Raw genomic sequence first — 17,197 nt, 5'->3', positions numbered from 1 at the left:
CAATAACTTGCCTCTCTCTCCCTCTCTCTCTCTCACCGTACATACACGGCATCCTTTGAGCTATCACCCTTATCAGTCAGTCCTTTCAGCGTCTCTAATTACGACACGCGAAATGTGCCTCGCCTCTCGTACAATAACAGGCTCGCACACAGCGTTGGCTAGCGATCCTACCAGCAAACAATGGAAAGATTTCGCTGCAAAAGAGTTCATGGAGAACAAAACTCGATTGACACCCTTCACAGAGTCCAGCGCATCTCCTCCTCTCTCTCCCTCTCAAACAACCAAACTTGCTGTTCGATCACACGACCACGACGATGACAACCCCACTGCCACTGTAGTCAGTAGTCCAAATCCTGGTTCACCATGGTTGGAATTTGCAGCACACAACCACGAGACGCAACCACCACCGAGACATGTCAACACATACGATGCTTCACGATCGAAAAGTCCACCGAGTTGTGCAACGTTGAAAAGGAGTATCAGCGACAAGGTTGGGCAGCAACAACAACAGCAACGGGGTGATCTGGTTGGCATGCAACACTACCAAGAGCAACTATACCTATATGCCCCACAGCTATCATCCGATCCACCAAAGTGCTTCTGTAATCAACCTGCACACATACGCAACACATCCGACCATGGCATTGTATATGAATGCTATCGTGTAACAACATCCTCAGATAGCGCTATGCAAAGTTTGCCAGTATGTTGTACATTTCATGTGCACAAGGAACCATGGTCTTCCTTTCAACAAGCATTCCACAATGGTCGACGTATCGATCCCAACCATCCACATCTCCAACAATGTTCAGCATTCAACTATACCTTCCGCACCATCTTTCGTACCGAAAACGCATATCCAATGAGATTACCCATGTCTCCTTTATGTTATTGCAACCATCTTGTACGTCCACATCAGGACTATACTCGTACCAACAACAGGATGGCCTTGGTATGTCCAAAGATGGCCTCAGACCTATTGCGTTACAAGGCATGCCAATGGTTTATGTGGGCTGAGGATGCAAAGGCTTTGCAATCAGCGTTACCCCATCCAACATCATCATCTTTATCCGATACTATCAGCACCACCCATCATGACGACATCTCAGCCAGCAACACGACCACCAGCAGCATTGACAAGAAGGAGAAGAATGATCGCAAAGATGTTGAAGATAACGATGAGACAAGTTCAACAGTATCCACGAGTCAACAATTGAAACACAGCAACGACTTTAGTCGAGATAATGGATTAATGACAGCACCATCCTCACCGAACACATTGGATGCGAAATCCACAACCACGTCCGAAGATGCTTCCATCTACAAAGCTACACCAGTGCACATGATTCAACCACCCTCCAAACAATTATCACCAGACACCGACAAAAGTCTTGAATTGATACGTTTACTCAAGGGAGCCAAGGTGCCTGAATGGTATTCAGACGACCAACATCATCATCACCAGCATCATCCAGATACTGTATATCATGGAGACACAGCTTCTTTGGATAGTGACGATCATTCATCTACACAATCCACAGTCCCTGGTAGCCCTTCATCTCCTTTCAAGGTATCCATGCCTGTTCCTGCTTCAGTATACGCTCGTATCTTGTTGGATAAGAAGAAGTCAGAGTATGATGATGAACAAGTCTCGACGCTGAATCAACATGCCTTGATGATGGAGAATGAATTGAAACGGCTTGAGGATGAGAATCAGCAAGTGAAAACGGTTTATGCGGCCAAGGAAGATGAGTGGAATAGTCTTTTGCGAGCACACGAAGAGGATTTGGCAGAGATGGATCGTTGGGAAGAAAAAATCAAGGACCTTGTCAAGTTGGATAATGCAATGGAGTTGCTATGGGACAATACTTGCGATATAGCTGAAGAGGAGATATCGAATGTGCGAAAGGCGAAGCAGTGCGAGATCATGATCAACAAGTTGAAACGAGATTTGGTGGATCGTATGGAGCAGCTCAAGTTACAAATCGCAAAGAAAGAGGACCTGGATGAAAGAACTTCTTTAAGGGATTTCAAATGCCGAGTATGCTTCCAAGAAAACATCGAAGTAGCACTTGTACCATGCTTCCATTGCTGTAAGTATTCAAGCAACATCCAATATAGGAGGATCGATCGATTACTTATGTACCTTTTATATATAGCTTATTGTAGGCCATGTGCAGAGAAGCTTACGGAATGTGCGATTTGCCGTACCATCAAGTTTGGTGTTCAGACTGTATATTTGAGCTGAATGGTATGTGAAAAAGGATGGATGGATAATGGCAGATGTCTTACATGCATCATATAGATCACATCTCTCTCTATCGTTTTCTCTTCTTTGATCCCATCCATGTCGCTACCTCCTTTTGTACAAAATCTACTCCATACATCCTCAAGTACATATATAACCTCCGGAACAAAAAAAAAACTTGCATATTCAACTACTGCTCCACTGGAAGGGTAAGTTACCTGGGAAAGTGATCCAAAAGACTGGCGACTCACAGCACTTTTGTTTCTAGGGATCCAGTTTCCTATGTTAGGACCCCATCATCATTTGTTTATACATATTCGTCAAATCATACCCAATATAAGTATCGTACATTAAATAATAGATAAAAAAAAGGTTGTAATCTAGGTATATGGCATTCTGGGTAACAGGGGGATAAAGGAGGAATGTAGTATCCAAGGAAAGAGGGCATCAATGGTGGTACAACATGGTCACGTGATTGAGTTCAAATAGTATCAACATCTTTATTATGGCAAGCATGCAGGTAGCGTAGTCAAGAGTTAAATAGTCGAGATGGTTGTCTACGTGCATCTAGGAGCAATAACATTCCTTGAAGAAGAAAGGATACGTATAGCTTTCATACATAGATCAAAGTAGATGTCGGGTTGCTAGGGAATTTGAAAGAATAAGAAACATTTTCTCAAAGGAAACATTGTTCCATTTGTGGAATGAGACTCTAGAAATAGAGCTAGATACCAACAACAATGGGTTTTAAACAAAGAATGATCGCGTAGATCATCACGTGGTTATTGAAATACATGGTGGGTGGTGGCACAACAATGGGTCAGATGATGTGACTGGAGCGCGCTCGACCCTCTCCCATCTCCTCCACACCTTCTTTTTTCGATCACTTTTTTTTGCATCTTTTCCCCGAGTGGGCTCTGGTCCTTTTGCGAAACATGGTGAGTGGAACCCCCTTTTTTATGCAAGGTTACTTTTCTCACACAACTAATCGCGCATCACCCTTATCAGTTCTCAACGACATTCGATTTCGACCAGCATGCGATACCACCCACTGATTTAGACGACGTCAAAGCACTCGCGGAATCTACAGATGCTCGATCCACTACGAGTGTTCAGTCTTCTTCGTTTCTGTCACCAGCAGCAGGAGCAACAACTTCGTTATTGCATGTTCAAGGAAGCACAGGGTGCTTGACAGGCACACTTCCCACATTTACCTTCATACCCAACAACCATTATCAAACACAACAACTACCGGTAAGCTTCGACTGGTATTAGGTTGATATATGACATAGACTCATGGCTATGGGGTAGACTGATATGAAGCATCAACAACAATCAAATTCCTCGTGCATGCAACAAGTCAATTTCCGCAATGATGAAATCATCCCTATGTCATCAAGTATGACCAATGCAAGTCATTTACAACAGGTAAATCACGCCTTCTTCATCCAATACGACGATTACAGCATCTAATGTTTTGGAAAGGTGGCCCAACCAGAAAATGACATCTTGGCAACGTTTGGCTTGAATCCTGTACAAAAACATCATCATGATCTCTTGAAGCAGCTGATAAGCGACACCAATGATACCCGATTATCACCGTTGACAACAAACCAACAACAGCATTCCCATCATCATATACCCGCACCAAAACGACAATGCATCTCAATTAAGCCAAAACCACGTTCACCACGAGCACCATGGTCACCTGAAGAAGACAACTTGTTGAGATTGGCAGTACAATTGTATGGTGATAAGACTGAGAAATGGTCAAAGATTGCAGCATGTGTGCCTGGTCGTACCAACAAGAATTGTCGAAAGCGTTGGTTTCATTCCCTTGATCCCTCATTACGTAAAGGGCCATGGACTGAAGAGGAGGATCAACTATTACGAGAAGGTGTCATGAAGTATCCCAACCAATGGAGCAAGATTGCCGATATGCTAGATGGAAGAACGGATGATCAATGTGCCAAACGATGGCGTGAATCACTTGATCCAACGATTGATCGATCGGAATGGACAGCCGAGGAGGATGAGATACTTGTGCAAAAGTTTGGGGAATATGGATCACAATGGCAGAAGATTGCGCAGCATTTTGAAGGTCGGCCTGGTTTACATTGTCGTAATCGATGGAGGAAATTACAGCGATTGATGCAGATCAAAGATGATAAACAGCGAGAGGAGACGAGTCGTCTATCAGCATCATTTATACATACCATGATTGAAGGTATCCAATCTTCGTCACCTGTCACAGCACAACCGCCACCAATACCTACACCAGCAAAAGCATTATCATCACCACCTCCGCCACCAGCAATAGCACCACCACCACCTCCACCAATGTCAATAGAACCACTGCCACCATCACCTCCATCTCCACTTCCACCAACACCAGCATCCTTTCATATGCCGCCGACTTCCGGGTTCCCGATCCTTCAGCATACGCACGAGCCACCTTCATCCTTGTCAGACACGTCATCACTCAGCAGTAACATTTCATCTTCATCCATTTTGCTTACGCCTCGTGGTCCACCATCATCATCATCGGATACACCACCAAATGATATATGGTCAACAAGCGGATCTTTCATTGATGTGAATCCTTATGGATGCGACATTCCTAGCTGTATGGAGACCTTTTCAAAGTCAAGCGGTCTTTTCAATCACATGAAAAGCGCTCATCCAAACCTTGAAGCCTACGACAAACCTTATCGATGTGCTGTACCAAATTGCACCAAGAGATACAAGAACATCAACGGCCTACAATACCATTTACGTGATGCAAAGGGATCCTCCGCACATCCGAATATCATTCATAGTCCTGTACTATAATTGTTATAGCTTTTTTTTCTCTCTCTCTTCTCTTTTTATATAATGTATCACAATTTAATCCGGGAGGGTGGTCCTGTTGAGATGATTACTATTTTTAGTATTGTTGCCAAGGTAACATGCTGCTTCTTGTTGATCCCCCGCAACGCGACACACGACACACACCATGCCGCAGCATGAATAGCTGGGATAACTTCGGAGATGTCGTTGGCTGTGCCTAGAGCGTTCCAGGAGTTTCTACTCTGTACGCGACTTTTTCGTCTGGATTCCCGAAGGAAAACATTTATATAAACGCGACATGTCGTTTGCATAGCGTCTACCTTTGTTCCACCTTGCATTAATTTCATTCATCCCACTTTTTTGCATACACTTCTTGTACGCTTGCACACAACACCCCTCTCCTCGTATATTGACCCCCGACTGCGCACGAGATATTTAAAATCTTTCATTCTTCCATCTGGAACAACAACTACGTAATCCTTCATACTCCGCGTTTTTAACACTAAGCAAGTCTCGAAACCGCAGCCCAAGCTTTTCATTCTTCTTTCCCCTCTTCCAATCGTTTGCATACTTTCAACTCTCAAAAAAATGGATACTTTCTGGTGCCCTGGCTGTGATAAGCGTATTGATACTGACTTGGTAAGTGCCGATCGGTTCCCGATCGTTGTAGATCGCCTCCCGATCGACAAGATTGTTAACCCATGTACCTTTTTAGAGCGAGTCGGATTTGTATTGCTCCGTGGAGTGCAAGATCAAGGATGCCAACCCTGAAACCCATTCAAGTTCATCATCCAACAACACATCCACTACCACAAACGGTGTTCCTGAATTGGCACTTGGCAAACTCAGGGAGCTTAAGCGATCCAAATCGTTGCGTCAACAACATCGTCCTTCTTATCCATGGATCCCTCTCTATCGACGACGTCCCGTGGTATCACGACGTGCAGCTGTTACAGCAAGCTCGGCAGCTACAGCACAAGGTCTTCTTTGTCGTAAGCCCGCTGCTGCTGCTGCTGCTACTGCTTTTCCACAACAACATCAACTCTATGGCCTATTGGCATAAATTTCATTGTCTCTCTCTTTCTCCCTCCATCTCTCTCCTTCATATATCCAAAATACCATAAAAACATTAGAAAACGTCAGAAAACCAGATGTATCTACTACCCATTCCCTTTCCCTCTTCACTCTCAATCACATTTTCCTTCATCGTCTGTAAAAAGAAAAAAGCATCTTTATCTATATACCTTTCTAGCAAGCATCCATCAAACAATCATCCTTTATGAAGAATAAAACATTTTTCCCCTCATTCAATTTGACAATTATCTTTTTGTTTCTGGTGCATGAAAAGAGTATGTATATCTCGTGTAAAATGATTTCCCGTGGAGCTCAGGCTGAGCGAGCTGCATTTGCTTTGTATCACATGGCTGCTATTCTCAGACATAGAAGGATGTTTCTGCCAACAGTTTATTTCAAAGGATGATAGGTACATGTGCGTAAGAGCTTTCATAAGGAACAATCCATACCATAAAAGAATGTGTCATACATGATGCTTATTGGGGGGATGATGGATGAAGATTTTGATGTTGGATGTCAATGGTACATAATGATAATAAGGATGAAGCTTGATGATGACGCGTGGTTTTCTTGAGTGCTACGTGGATGTTCAAGATCCTGTACGTGCAATGGGAAACCGTATTGAGCATTGTTGAGCGTATAGATTTTGGCCATTGATATAAACAAATCCATGGAGAGATGGCACAAAGACATTGCCAGCTGAACCGGTACGCCAAAGCTGTTCGACGCATGCATTCGACTTTGGATCAAAAGGTATCCACATGCTTCCTGCTTGATATACCCATTGAACTGGCATTGTGGTAAAGATGATGTGTGATGTTGTAGTGGATTCAAGTTGTAGCCTCTCAGCATGCTGCTTTTATATATATACAATGAGCGTGCACAGCAGCTAAGCTTGCCATAATAACGCCGTAAGAGCAAATGACGCCACCGTATGTAGATTTTACCTGCAAGTAGGAAACGTGTAACCGTAAATGTCGCGTTTCCATGACACTGCTATTGCTGCGCTTCTCGTAAGCAACACATACCACCGCTCCCGCAGGGAGAAGCAAGCTTAATTCGTGTAACACTGTGATCGGCTGGCTATCTTTGTTTACATGTTCTCCACAATAACAATGCTTCGCTTTACATAAACCATACATTTACTATGCACTTGTCACTGGTATCCTCATGAACCCAAGTTATGACTTTGGATGAAACATAAAAAGATCTAGGATGCTTGCTGGAGGAGGTGTCATCAACCAAAATGCCCAATCACAGGCAATGGCACCATTTACATACTATGTATGTACATCCCACATCACAAGCGCGGATTCACTTTAATGGGTAGTAATGCTATTCTTATCCTTGATGAAGAAGACAACCCTTTATAATAGAAACATTCAAAACACATGACAAGGCGTATTGCATGCATGATGACGTGACCACCTTTTGACAATCACCTTCGCTTAAGCATTTTTTTTCTTGATTGAATGACCATAGGGCATAGAGCATGGTGTGTGTAATTTATTCAAATGTAACGGCAGTGTACGAATAAAGAGAATATGCAGTGTCTAATCTAACAAAAATGAGTGTGGTGGATGCATGTTTGTTGCTGTGGTATATACAAAAGATAGTGAAGGGATACAATAATAGGGAATGAATTCTAATTTACAAAGGTAGTGGATGTTGGCTTTTTTTTACATGACTTGAATAGTTATTATGATCCTGTTCTTGCTATTGGGATCCGGGTGTAGCATCGTTGAGCGTAAAGGCCGGGGCCATTGACGAGAACAACACCTTGCATTGATGCAACATAGACTTGAGCTGCTGTTCCTGATCGCCAAATGCTTTCAATAGATGCATTGGCTTGAGGGTCAAAGGGGACCCAATTGGTTCCTGCTTGATAAACCCATTGCACTGGCATGTTGTTGTTGTTAATGAAGATGTGGTATGTAGGAGTGAAAAATAAAAGGTTGGTGACAAAGATGTAATCCATTGATCTCCTGGAATGTGGGTACATTTATACCACGCTGATTGCTTGATCTCGCAGTATGGCATCATCCGTCAACAGGCCATTGGCATTGCTATTTGTGGAAAATGGGTTACCGTAAGTTTGGCTGCGCTTTCATCCACACATATACTCTTCTGCTTGCTCGCATCAAAACAGCATCAAGTTTGTGCAACAAAAGACACGTCAGGGTGTTGCTGCGGAAATCACTCTTGTGTAACTTGGTTACTATGGAGACTCCAAACACCACACATAGCTTAAATTACTTGTGCTCTTCAAAGCATGCGTCAGCAAAGTCATGAAAACTACTAGCTGATGCACTTGGGTGTTAGGCTGCATTCCTTGTTGACCAAACCAAGTTTTAATGAAAAAGAGTTGATGGTATATAGCTACTTGGTGGTGGATGATGGTATAATAAACACAGCCTTGTTAACAATGATCATTGATATCACATGATGTGGGGGTTTCGTAAGGAACTAGCGTCATCCTGTAACCACAGATCGCAAAGCTGGATTTATGTGACGCCGCAATTGCTAAATCGGTAGCGTAAACGCATGACAACCGGATCCACGTTTCTGCTTAGCGTGTGTGGCCATCTCAATTGTATTATTATTAGTGCTGTGCCAAGAATGGTTGCATACGTGTTTCATGTGCTATGGCCACCAATGCGTTGCTGTAAATATGTTCGGGATCAATCTGCTGCTTCTTCCCGCAGCATCCGACAGCCGAAATAAGATGATGATGATGATAGTGTACAAGCCTAAGCAGCATACGTGGGATCATGAGTATCAGGATAGAAATAGGATCGAGGATTACTTTTATGTATGCCGCAGTCATAATGTCCACAGCAGCATGCAAGTTTGAGATACACCAATAATGTTCCCATCTTCCAAAATACACTTGGTTCCAACAACTCGCATTATAAAGATATGATTTGAAAGGATACTTTATATGGTTCAAAAGCTTTAATGATGACGGATGAATTATGCATGTGATAAACGTTGAATGCCTTGTACATCGAAGATGCCTTTAAGTTTGGGTGCGTTGATGCTAGCAATGACAGCCTTGGCAACAGTGTCGATATGAAGAGGTGGAGTCGTAAGACTTGATCCAAAAGGCAAAGAATTGATTTCCTTGGTTACGGGGCTGGTTACCATGTTGGCCAATTGAATAGCTGCAGCTACTGGCATGGCAACGGGACGATCTTGGCTATACATGAAACCTATTTCAACAAAGATCAACATGCTATCTTCGTTTGCATTACCCTCTTTAATGGCTTACCTGGTCGAAGTGCTATAGTACGGAATTCCGGTCTTGAAAACAGGTACTTTTCAGCCTGGCGTTTGGAGCTGATATATCGTGGATCGACCAAGGGGAAGACGTCTGAAGCCGAAATGTAGACGAAAGCATCCATGGTGCTTAATTTGGCAGCTTCTTGGGCCAACGCCACAGCTAAATAGGAAGCGTGGGTATTAATGGAATGTTGTGGGGCTAGTTTTCCCGATTTTTTCTTTTACCTGTGTCACGATTCATGCGTTCAAAAGTAGGTGCCGGGTGTTTTGCGTCAAACGGATTTCCTCGATCTCGCATACCAATCATTTCACCCAAGACACGTGAAGCTCCAGATGCTGCTTCACAAAGATTCTTTGCATTGGCCAAGCTCTTGTAATCCACCTCGGAAATGATCCCCACCGTATGTACAATATCCGTGACGTTTTCCAAAAGAGGCCCGTAGCTGGTAGGATCCAGGCTATCACCCGATGCCCATTGCACCTATACATACATTCCTTCAATATACTACCCACCTCGCCTGTATCATCAAATAGAACCATACCTTATCAGCCCATGAAGGTCGTGGTCCTTGTTGAAAAGTTGCAGGAACACCATGGCGACTATAGGTCATACATTCAATCTCGCTTGCTCATGAGTTTCGAACGGCAAATGAGTAGTACCTTAAACTGACAGTCTCCCAACCTTGACGCGTTGCATGTTTACAAATGCTTTGACCTGATTGTGGTGTCCATGAGATTCTCTTGTCAATGAGTACGAAAGAGGAGTGAGTCTTACCAAGGAAACCTGTGCCTCCCACGACCAGTAACTTTTTGGCTGCAGTTTGTGCCATTGTTTAGTTTGGAAAGAATGACTTGAAATTCACCAACTGAGTTTTTTATTATGCAAATGGAGAAGGTGAATGACATCCACACTTTGCGCAACCACCGCCTCCTAACGACTGTTACTACTTGCACCATGTCTCTTGCGATAGCTTTTATTGTCCTTTAGATATATCATTGTAATTGGATAACCATTCCTGCTTACAGTACTCGAATCACACAACTATTGCTATCATCCACATGCATCGACAATCAGCATACGAAGGCTCTTTGATAAAGTACCAAACCTAGTCCTGCTGTAAATGCTCGACCCCATTGATTGCTATTCATGCAGAATCCCTGTCCACTATTACTAACACCTATGAGCATATAATAAAAATGAACATCGTTTATCGCCAAAATCAAAGCTTTGGTGCGCTTCTTGATCAATACTAATCTTTTCTGCATGTGCATGTATTGATTTTTGTGATCGTTTATGGCCTTTCATCGATTCCCTACTTTCATTGTCGTCCTATCATGGGATGTGGTCATTGTAAAAAGTCTTATTTGAGAAACAGTGGTTGGCTATTGGGGTAATAAAGCTGAGCCCTATGCGACAAAAGTAGCCAATGTGCGAATGAGCTATCATTTATTGTAAGGGAAATGCTGAGCTTATCATGAAATCAATGGGTCAATCAGTATATGGTTGAACGCTGAGCAACATCCAAACTTAACGAAGGGGTAACGATAACAACAAAGACACTTCTATATATGGAATGTGGTCAAAGTGTGAGCAATGACATGAAGATAGCGGCTATATCGGTGATTTGGGTCGGCGGATGACAACGCCGTTTTTCTTTCCTTGTATTGCAACGCGTTGTCGTTCACCCCAACGATGGTAGACAATGCCGTCTTCGACTCTCAACAATCTCGGCCATTGCAGCAGACGTGGATGCAGCTTCTACCTTACGATGTAGTGGCACTCGTCCTCGAGAATTTGAATCAGCATGAGTTATTGGAGTGCATGGCAGTGTGTGCAAGCTGGTATCATAGCGTGCCCTATTACACGACAGAGCGGTGGCACACCGTCAAGATCTTTCGTCACCGTGGAGGGCTAGGCAACCATCGATTGGCAAGGTGTTTAGGAGAGCATGTGCGACGTATATCATTATCAGGATATGAGACACAACATCAACTGAATCAAGTGCTGGAAGATCTTGTGGACCTCGGCTGTGTGTGGATCGAATCTCTCGGTGAGGAAGAGAGAAGGAAAAAAGATTGGAGATGGTGCATTTTAAAAGCTGATAAGCAAGAGACATATCGTGATGGATGATATAGAGTTCTATGATACCCAAGTCTGTGTCCAACAATCCTTCTTTGCCTTGCTCTCCAAGTTAGCCATCCATGCATTACGTCAAATCGCCTTCCTCAGACATCGTGGTGTCCTTGACTTTTTCAAAGTCGTTGCTGCTTGTCCTCATTTGACAGTGTTTGATTTTTCCGCCTCTGGTGATCAAGGCGAATTGGAAGCCTATAGCATGCCTTCAAGATCCAAGATCACTCACATGTGCCTCAATGGAAGACCCTATGACATCCATCCACAGCTGGAATTGATTTTACGACAATGTCCTCATTTACGCTTTTTGGCCACCAACAATCCATGGATTCGTTCACAGGAGAATATGGATAAGCTTCTTCAATATTGCCCGAGGATTGAATACTTCGAATATGCACGACACACCCGCAATGCACGACATTATCTTCATGAGCATATTCAACGTCTTCCCAATGATCAGGATGATGGCTGTTTACGTGAGTTGGTATTGGATGGATATCGTGCAGGCAACATGCCAGACCCTCATATGCTTACAACACTCGAGATTCTTCGCTTGAAAACAACATTGATCAGAAACATTCCTCCCTTTTCCCAATCATTGGATCGGCTTTGTATCCTCTCGTGTGATCAAGTGCTATGTGACCCGCCTAGTATCCTTGCTTCGCTTATTGAACAATGTCCCTCACTCGAAGAAATTACATTGCGTGGATTTCCTTTGATCCCCGAGATTTGTGAAGCTCTCAGCAACGTCTCTCAACTCAAACGCCTTTATCTCTTTCGCAACAATCACATGAGACCAGGGGAAGGAAACATATTATGGACATTGCTTCAAAGTCTGCATCATCGACCACTGCAATGTTTACAATTGGAAGGCGTGTTGAATGATCATTTGATCGAGTCGTTGGCATTACCAGGGAACGCTGCTCCTCATCATCATCACCATCCACAATTGACTCAGCTTTCAATCAGCAGCAAGTATTTGACAGGTGGCGCTCTTGACAGGTTCATCACGCGATCAACTTGTGGTATTTTGAGTAGGATCAAGACATTGGAGATATGTGATATCAACATGATTTCAAGAATGATGCTCGCTGCCTTGGGTGATTTGGATTACCTCGAACGTCTTGTGTTACGGCGTTGTCGATACGTTGACGGCAATGGCATCAACGACCTACTTTTTCATACCAAGGCATTACACTCGCTCTGTATTATGCATTGTGATATACCAGATGGGAAGGAAACGATTCGATATGCCATCAAAAAGTTAGGAGAAGAAGCTGTATTGTATATCCCATGGAAATTTGTTTCATTTAATATAAAAGAGGAGCGGTGATGGATACTATTAGTGTATGGTATAATTGAAGATGAGGAGGGGTATTTGGGTATGCTTTATTTGAAAGACACGTTGTAGTCAGCAATTTAGGATTGTCTCATGATGCATTTTAGCTCATCACGTACCGCCCACTGCTACAGCAATCACCCAAGATACAAAATGCAGAATGTTGTGACAACATTTTTATGTAAATGTTTATTCTATTTGTGGAGATAATATAATAGTAAGCTACGTGGATGTGGTATACGTGTCCAGGGGGGAGGAGGAGGTGTAGTTAACATGTTGGGAAACAAGTCAACGGAGTCTCTGAAAGCCCGGTCTGACATTCAATGCTGGCAGGGGAAGCAAGGAGAAAAGCACTTGTGGACCAGCGCCCATAGGTTCGATCCTTTTCGTTTGCAACTATGGTAAGGAAGCATCCCAAGAACATCCATCCGTGAATGCATTCATCCATTCATCCACTCACTCATCCATCATTGTATTCTTGTTTATCATTAGGCCAAGCGCACAAAAAAAGGTTAGGATCACTCAACACTCGAACAATCCTCTTGTCGTTTTCGATATTGACACCAAAATGTAGTCGGCATCACTGGCAAGTACGGTACCCGTTATGGTGCTTCGCTTAGAAAGCAGGTCAAGAAGATGGAAATCACCCAACACGCCACCTACACCTGCACCTTCTGCGGCAAGGTATTTATTATTCTCGCTCTCCTTTGACGCAACATGGCAGTACAACTTACCACGATGCTTTTTTCTTTATTAAAGGACGCTGTGAAGCGCACTGCTGTTGGTATCTGGAAGTGCAAGGGCTGCAAGAAGACCTTGGCTGGTGGTGCTTACACCGTCTCGTAAGTGGATATGGATAACGATTGCTTCGAAAAAGATGGGATTGTTAATAATGATTTTTGTAATAGCACCACCGCTGCCACCACCGTCCGCTCGACTGTTCGTCGTCTTCGTGAAATGGTTGAGATCTAAGACTTTTATACTTTATTCGTTTCCATAAGGATTAAGAAATAAATGGTTGATCCCAATCAAATACACATATGCTTCCTTTCTCTTGCTATGATTCCTTCTATGTAAATCATTGGGTTGCTAAGACGTGTGTAGGTGCATGGCAACGGTTGGTAAGACAACCATTTGGAGCTGCATAATCTATACATTCACTTTGGTCGTCTTTGGTTTTTGGTGTTACATCGATTCCTGGTCCGTAGTTGGTTCACGATATGGCATCATGCTTTTGCATACTCTGATTGTAATATGGTTGATAGAATGATGCAGTCGTTTATTGTGAAAGTGTCTACGAATCTACTTTGTTGCAGCAAAGATCTTGGGTGCAGCCTACATGGATCGATGCAATGATCAGCTTCTTGAACAATGCTCTCTTATCCACCCTCACCGCCTCTTCCTCAATGATAACTTACGCACTCATCAGCACAATGCATAAAGTGAAAGAATTCCTCAATGCCTATACAACACAAGAGCAACACCATCAATAAATCCACTCAACACACACATATCGTTTCACAACATACAGTTTTCCTCTGAGCCGTTTTCCACGCGTTCGTTGCACTCATCAAGGTGTTTCTTCAATGCGGCGCAATCCTTTTCACATTCTAGCGACTAGGAATGAGTCCAATGCACGCGTGTCTAGATGCCATTTGCCGCAACACTTGCCTTCCATAATGGCTTCTTTGGGATCCTCAACCTCCTCAGGTTCTTCCTCCTCAACTACTTCCTCAACAACTTCAACAACTTGCTCCTCTTCAGCATATGCAGTGGGAAAGATGCTTGACAAGATATCAGTCAGACCCATGGTAACGGAAATAGAACAGGAAGCTCTCTTGCTTTGGTCGTGGATGGAAACAAGATAAGAATGGCGACATGATTCCAAGTCACATGCCTTACCTACACCCACCACTGCTGCTGCTGCATTGCATCAAAAGCCCATACTACACCATGGATGCCCATTGTTTAGATTGAAGATGCTAGCTATCTCAAATAAAAGCGTCGCCATGGCTATTACCAGGTTGATTGTGATCAGCTTTGCGCTTGTTTTGTCTTTAAGAAGATTCGCCATTTCCAGTTTACTATACAATGATCAACGAGAGGGATACAAGTGTCATCCGCTTGGCTCAAGATCCAGTTTAAGGTTTCTGGAGACGCATGGCGCCTTAGTGTTACAATGCGTATGCGTTTGTGTCTTACACACACCAACTTGTGTATCCTCTTCGGAATCATATGCCATGATTTTCCGTTTCAAACAGGTGCAGTACCACCATCATCACATCACAAACACATCTGCGTTGATCCCAAGAAAGCATAAAAACTCAATAAAGGATTAGGTCATGATCTGACTATGCTGTGATACACATTATGTATTGCTGAAAGTACTCGAACCTACAAGTATATGACTTTGTCACACTTTTTCTTGTGTTGTGATATGCTTATGCGTACAAGAAAGGCACGATGTTACATAGATGGATGATGATGTTGCCACTAATTTCTTGTTGAAATGTCCATGCTGCGATTTATTCAAAGCAACTACTATGCTATGCTATAATACCCTCGTTGTATGATCCATCCTTGGTTGTAATGTCAAGAGTCAAGACGTCCCATCCTTGATGAATACTGAGTAGAGTCGTTTGCAATCCGTTCGCTTCTCGTATATGATCTGGTACCATCCATCATGGCATAAAACTGGAAGGATGACCACAATAAGTATCCGGCAAGGATCAAGGCCCAGACATCAGCGATATGGGCTTATGACGAAACGAGCTTACCATCATTGAGATAACGGTTGAGCTGATGGTGATAGTTCCTCAAGGCCTTCCCAACTTGGTCCTGTCAACAAGAGCGCCAAACCATTGATCCCAGTGCCAAGTCCCTCTCGCGTTGTTCTTTAAGCAGACAGGCCATTCCAGTCTCCATGTCATTGGTTGTCATCTTGCCCACTACTGCCTATTCTTCCCATAGTCCAACAAGAGCTGTAGAGTCGCTGCTTGAGCCGATTGCCACAATGTAGGTTCGACATGTGAGGAAACTTGAAAGAAGACATGCAATTCTCCTTTTGGTCATTTGCTACTCAGTAACCTTATTGTCGCCATGACAACCGCAAACGGCCTATCCCCCCATGTGGATCCCACATTCCATTATCTGTCATTTGATGATATAGCAGCTTGATGCATACGTAGAATGATGTCTTTCATATATAAAAGTGAGATTGTATTTTGAATGAATGAATGAATGTACAAAGTTGGGTGGATGGGGGAGGAGGAGGAGATGCAGATATGTTTTAGCTTTCCCCCTTTCTTTTTACAACCAGCGACCAGCGCAAGTAAATCCATGTAACACACGGATGATGATGATGATGATGACACCTTGTCTAAGATTAAAATTCTTCATCATCATCTTCTGCGTATAAATCATCAAAGACGGTCATGACAAGTTCGCCAACACGTCCTTCTAATTCGGATCGGAGGTCAGCCTTCATAGCTTCCGAATACGTATCCAGGAGATGTTCGCCATCATCTTGATCACTTGTTGACCCTGCTGCAAGGAGGCGCCGGAGCATGCAGCGTACGTTTGTAAAACAAAGTTTAAGGATGCTGCTATTTCTTTGTTGTAAAACAGGTGTGGATGATTGCTGGCAGGTTTCCAAGTCATTACGCACACGACCAAGGATATCGAAAGCGTCGAGTGTTCGATGCAGCTGATCACCCACAGCAAGATTCACAGAATAAAGAACGGAAGAAATTTGATGTTGTGCAGTGGGAAGGGCACCCACAAGGTGATATTCAGGCCATAATGCTATCAGGGACTCTTCCACCGCTGGCGTAACCGCTTGAGCAACATGGCGTGTTTGTTCATGGATATGATGACCAATGTATTCTGGTAGCCGTGCAACACATGCGTCTAAAGAATGAAGCAAGGTCAAGTTAGTAATGTATGCAACAAGTGGCTGAGGGAGGGAGTGTGTATACATACCATGAGAAAAAGTGCCAGATGACAGGGCATTGGCTTGAGATTGTAAAAGACGGCGTCTTTGGCAACGTGAAGCATGCGTTAATTTGAGTAAGAGATCTTCAGCATGGGTGCTCAAAACATCATCAATCATTGATGAATAATGGTCCTCCACAGCGCTGCGTATCAAGTCAGCTTGAGCGCTCCAAAAAGCGGGTTGCTGATGTAACTTTTGTGCCGTTGACGTCGTTACAGTGGTTGCCACTGTGAGCAAGGTGGTGGTGGTGAATAGTGAAAAACGCATGTGGATATGAAGGAAAGAAAAAGACACTGT

General features: G+C 43.4%; 10 protein-coding genes across 10 annotated transcripts; 5 read left to right on the top strand and 5 right to left on the bottom strand.

Annotated features, from left to right (window-relative positions):
• Positions 1–112: 112 nt before the first annotated feature.
• On the top strand, positions 113–2,248 carry O0I10_007476 (uncharacterized protein; the record flags this gene model as incomplete). Its single annotated transcript, XM_058487492.1, has 2 exons — positions 113–2,093; positions 2,160–2,248. The coding sequence occupies 2 exons, from the start codon at positions 113–115 to the stop codon at positions 2,246–2,248; spliced, it is 2,070 nt and encodes a 689-aa protein (XP_058341792.1).
• Positions 2,249–3,183: 935 nt separating this feature from the next.
• On the top strand, positions 3,184–5,080 carry O0I10_007475 (uncharacterized protein; the record flags this gene model as incomplete). Its single annotated transcript, XM_058487491.1, has 4 exons — positions 3,184–3,186; positions 3,257–3,502; positions 3,560–3,676; positions 3,734–5,080. The coding sequence occupies 4 exons, from the start codon at positions 3,184–3,186 to the stop codon at positions 5,078–5,080; spliced, it is 1,713 nt and encodes a 570-aa protein (XP_058341791.1).
• A 585-nt stretch (positions 5,081–5,665) lies between these two features.
• On the top strand, positions 5,666–6,140 carry O0I10_007474 (uncharacterized protein; the record flags this gene model as incomplete). Its single annotated transcript, XM_058487490.1, has 2 exons — positions 5,666–5,716; positions 5,793–6,140. 2 exons carry the CDS (start codon positions 5,666–5,668, stop codon positions 6,138–6,140), a joined length of 399 nt encoding a protein of 132 aa, XP_058341790.1.
• A 600-nt stretch (positions 6,141–6,740) lies between these two features.
• Positions 6,741–6,947, bottom strand: O0I10_007473 (uncharacterized protein; the record flags this gene model as incomplete). The annotated part of the gene is made up of 1 exon (XM_058487489.1): positions 6,741–6,947. The coding sequence occupies one exon, from the start codon at positions 6,945–6,947 to the stop codon at positions 6,741–6,743; it is 207 nt and encodes a 68-aa protein (XP_058341789.1).
• A 903-nt stretch (positions 6,948–7,850) lies between these two features.
• O0I10_007472 (uncharacterized protein) lies at positions 7,851–8,057 on the bottom strand (the record flags this gene model as incomplete). Its single annotated transcript, XM_058487488.1, has 1 exon — positions 7,851–8,057. One exon carries the CDS (start codon positions 8,055–8,057, stop codon positions 7,851–7,853), a length of 207 nt encoding a protein of 68 aa, XP_058341788.1.
• A 1,067-nt stretch (positions 8,058–9,124) lies between these two features.
• O0I10_007471 (uncharacterized protein) lies at positions 9,125–10,263 on the bottom strand (the record flags this gene model as incomplete). The annotated part of the gene is made up of 6 exons (XM_058487487.1): positions 9,125–9,363; positions 9,423–9,593; positions 9,659–9,914; positions 9,976–10,033; positions 10,094–10,148; positions 10,209–10,263. 6 exons carry the CDS (start codon positions 10,261–10,263, stop codon positions 9,125–9,127), a joined length of 834 nt encoding a protein of 277 aa, XP_058341787.1.
• Positions 10,264–11,126: 863 nt separating this feature from the next.
• Positions 11,127–12,900, top strand: O0I10_007470 (uncharacterized protein; the record flags this gene model as incomplete). Its single annotated transcript, XM_058487486.1, has 2 exons — positions 11,127–11,484; positions 11,570–12,900. 2 exons carry the CDS (start codon positions 11,127–11,129, stop codon positions 12,898–12,900), a joined length of 1,689 nt encoding a protein of 562 aa, XP_058341786.1.
• Positions 12,901–13,304: 404 nt separating this feature from the next.
• Positions 13,305–13,878, top strand: O0I10_007469 (60S ribosomal protein L37a; the record flags this gene model as incomplete). The annotated part of the gene is made up of 5 exons (XM_058487485.1): positions 13,305–13,307; positions 13,399–13,417; positions 13,481–13,590; positions 13,666–13,748; positions 13,815–13,878. The coding sequence occupies 5 exons, from the start codon at positions 13,305–13,307 to the stop codon at positions 13,876–13,878; spliced, it is 279 nt and encodes a 92-aa protein (XP_058341785.1).
• A 330-nt stretch (positions 13,879–14,208) lies between these two features.
• On the bottom strand, positions 14,209–14,716 carry O0I10_007468 (uncharacterized protein; the record flags this gene model as incomplete). Its single annotated transcript, XM_058487484.1, has 4 exons — positions 14,209–14,241; positions 14,325–14,368; positions 14,436–14,516; positions 14,578–14,716. 4 exons carry the CDS (start codon positions 14,714–14,716, stop codon positions 14,209–14,211), a joined length of 297 nt encoding a protein of 98 aa, XP_058341784.1.
• A 1,575-nt stretch (positions 14,717–16,291) lies between these two features.
• O0I10_007467 (uncharacterized protein) lies at positions 16,292–17,167 on the bottom strand (the record flags this gene model as incomplete). Its single annotated transcript, XM_058487483.1, has 2 exons — positions 16,292–16,815; positions 16,888–17,167. The coding sequence occupies 2 exons, from the start codon at positions 17,165–17,167 to the stop codon at positions 16,292–16,294; spliced, it is 804 nt and encodes a 267-aa protein (XP_058341783.1).
• Positions 17,168–17,197: the final 30 nt, after the last annotated feature.

The sequence above is a fragment of the Lichtheimia ornata genome (assembly GCF_029851405.1).
Source record: "Lichtheimia ornata isolate CBS 291.66 chromosome Unknown scaffold00036, whole genome shotgun sequence".
In the NCBI taxonomy this organism is placed as follows: Eukaryota; Fungi; Mucoromycota; class Mucoromycetes; order Mucorales; family Lichtheimiaceae; genus Lichtheimia; species Lichtheimia ornata.
Note: the sequence above shows the minus strand (reverse complement) of the source record. Positions and strands in the feature narration are given on the sequence as shown.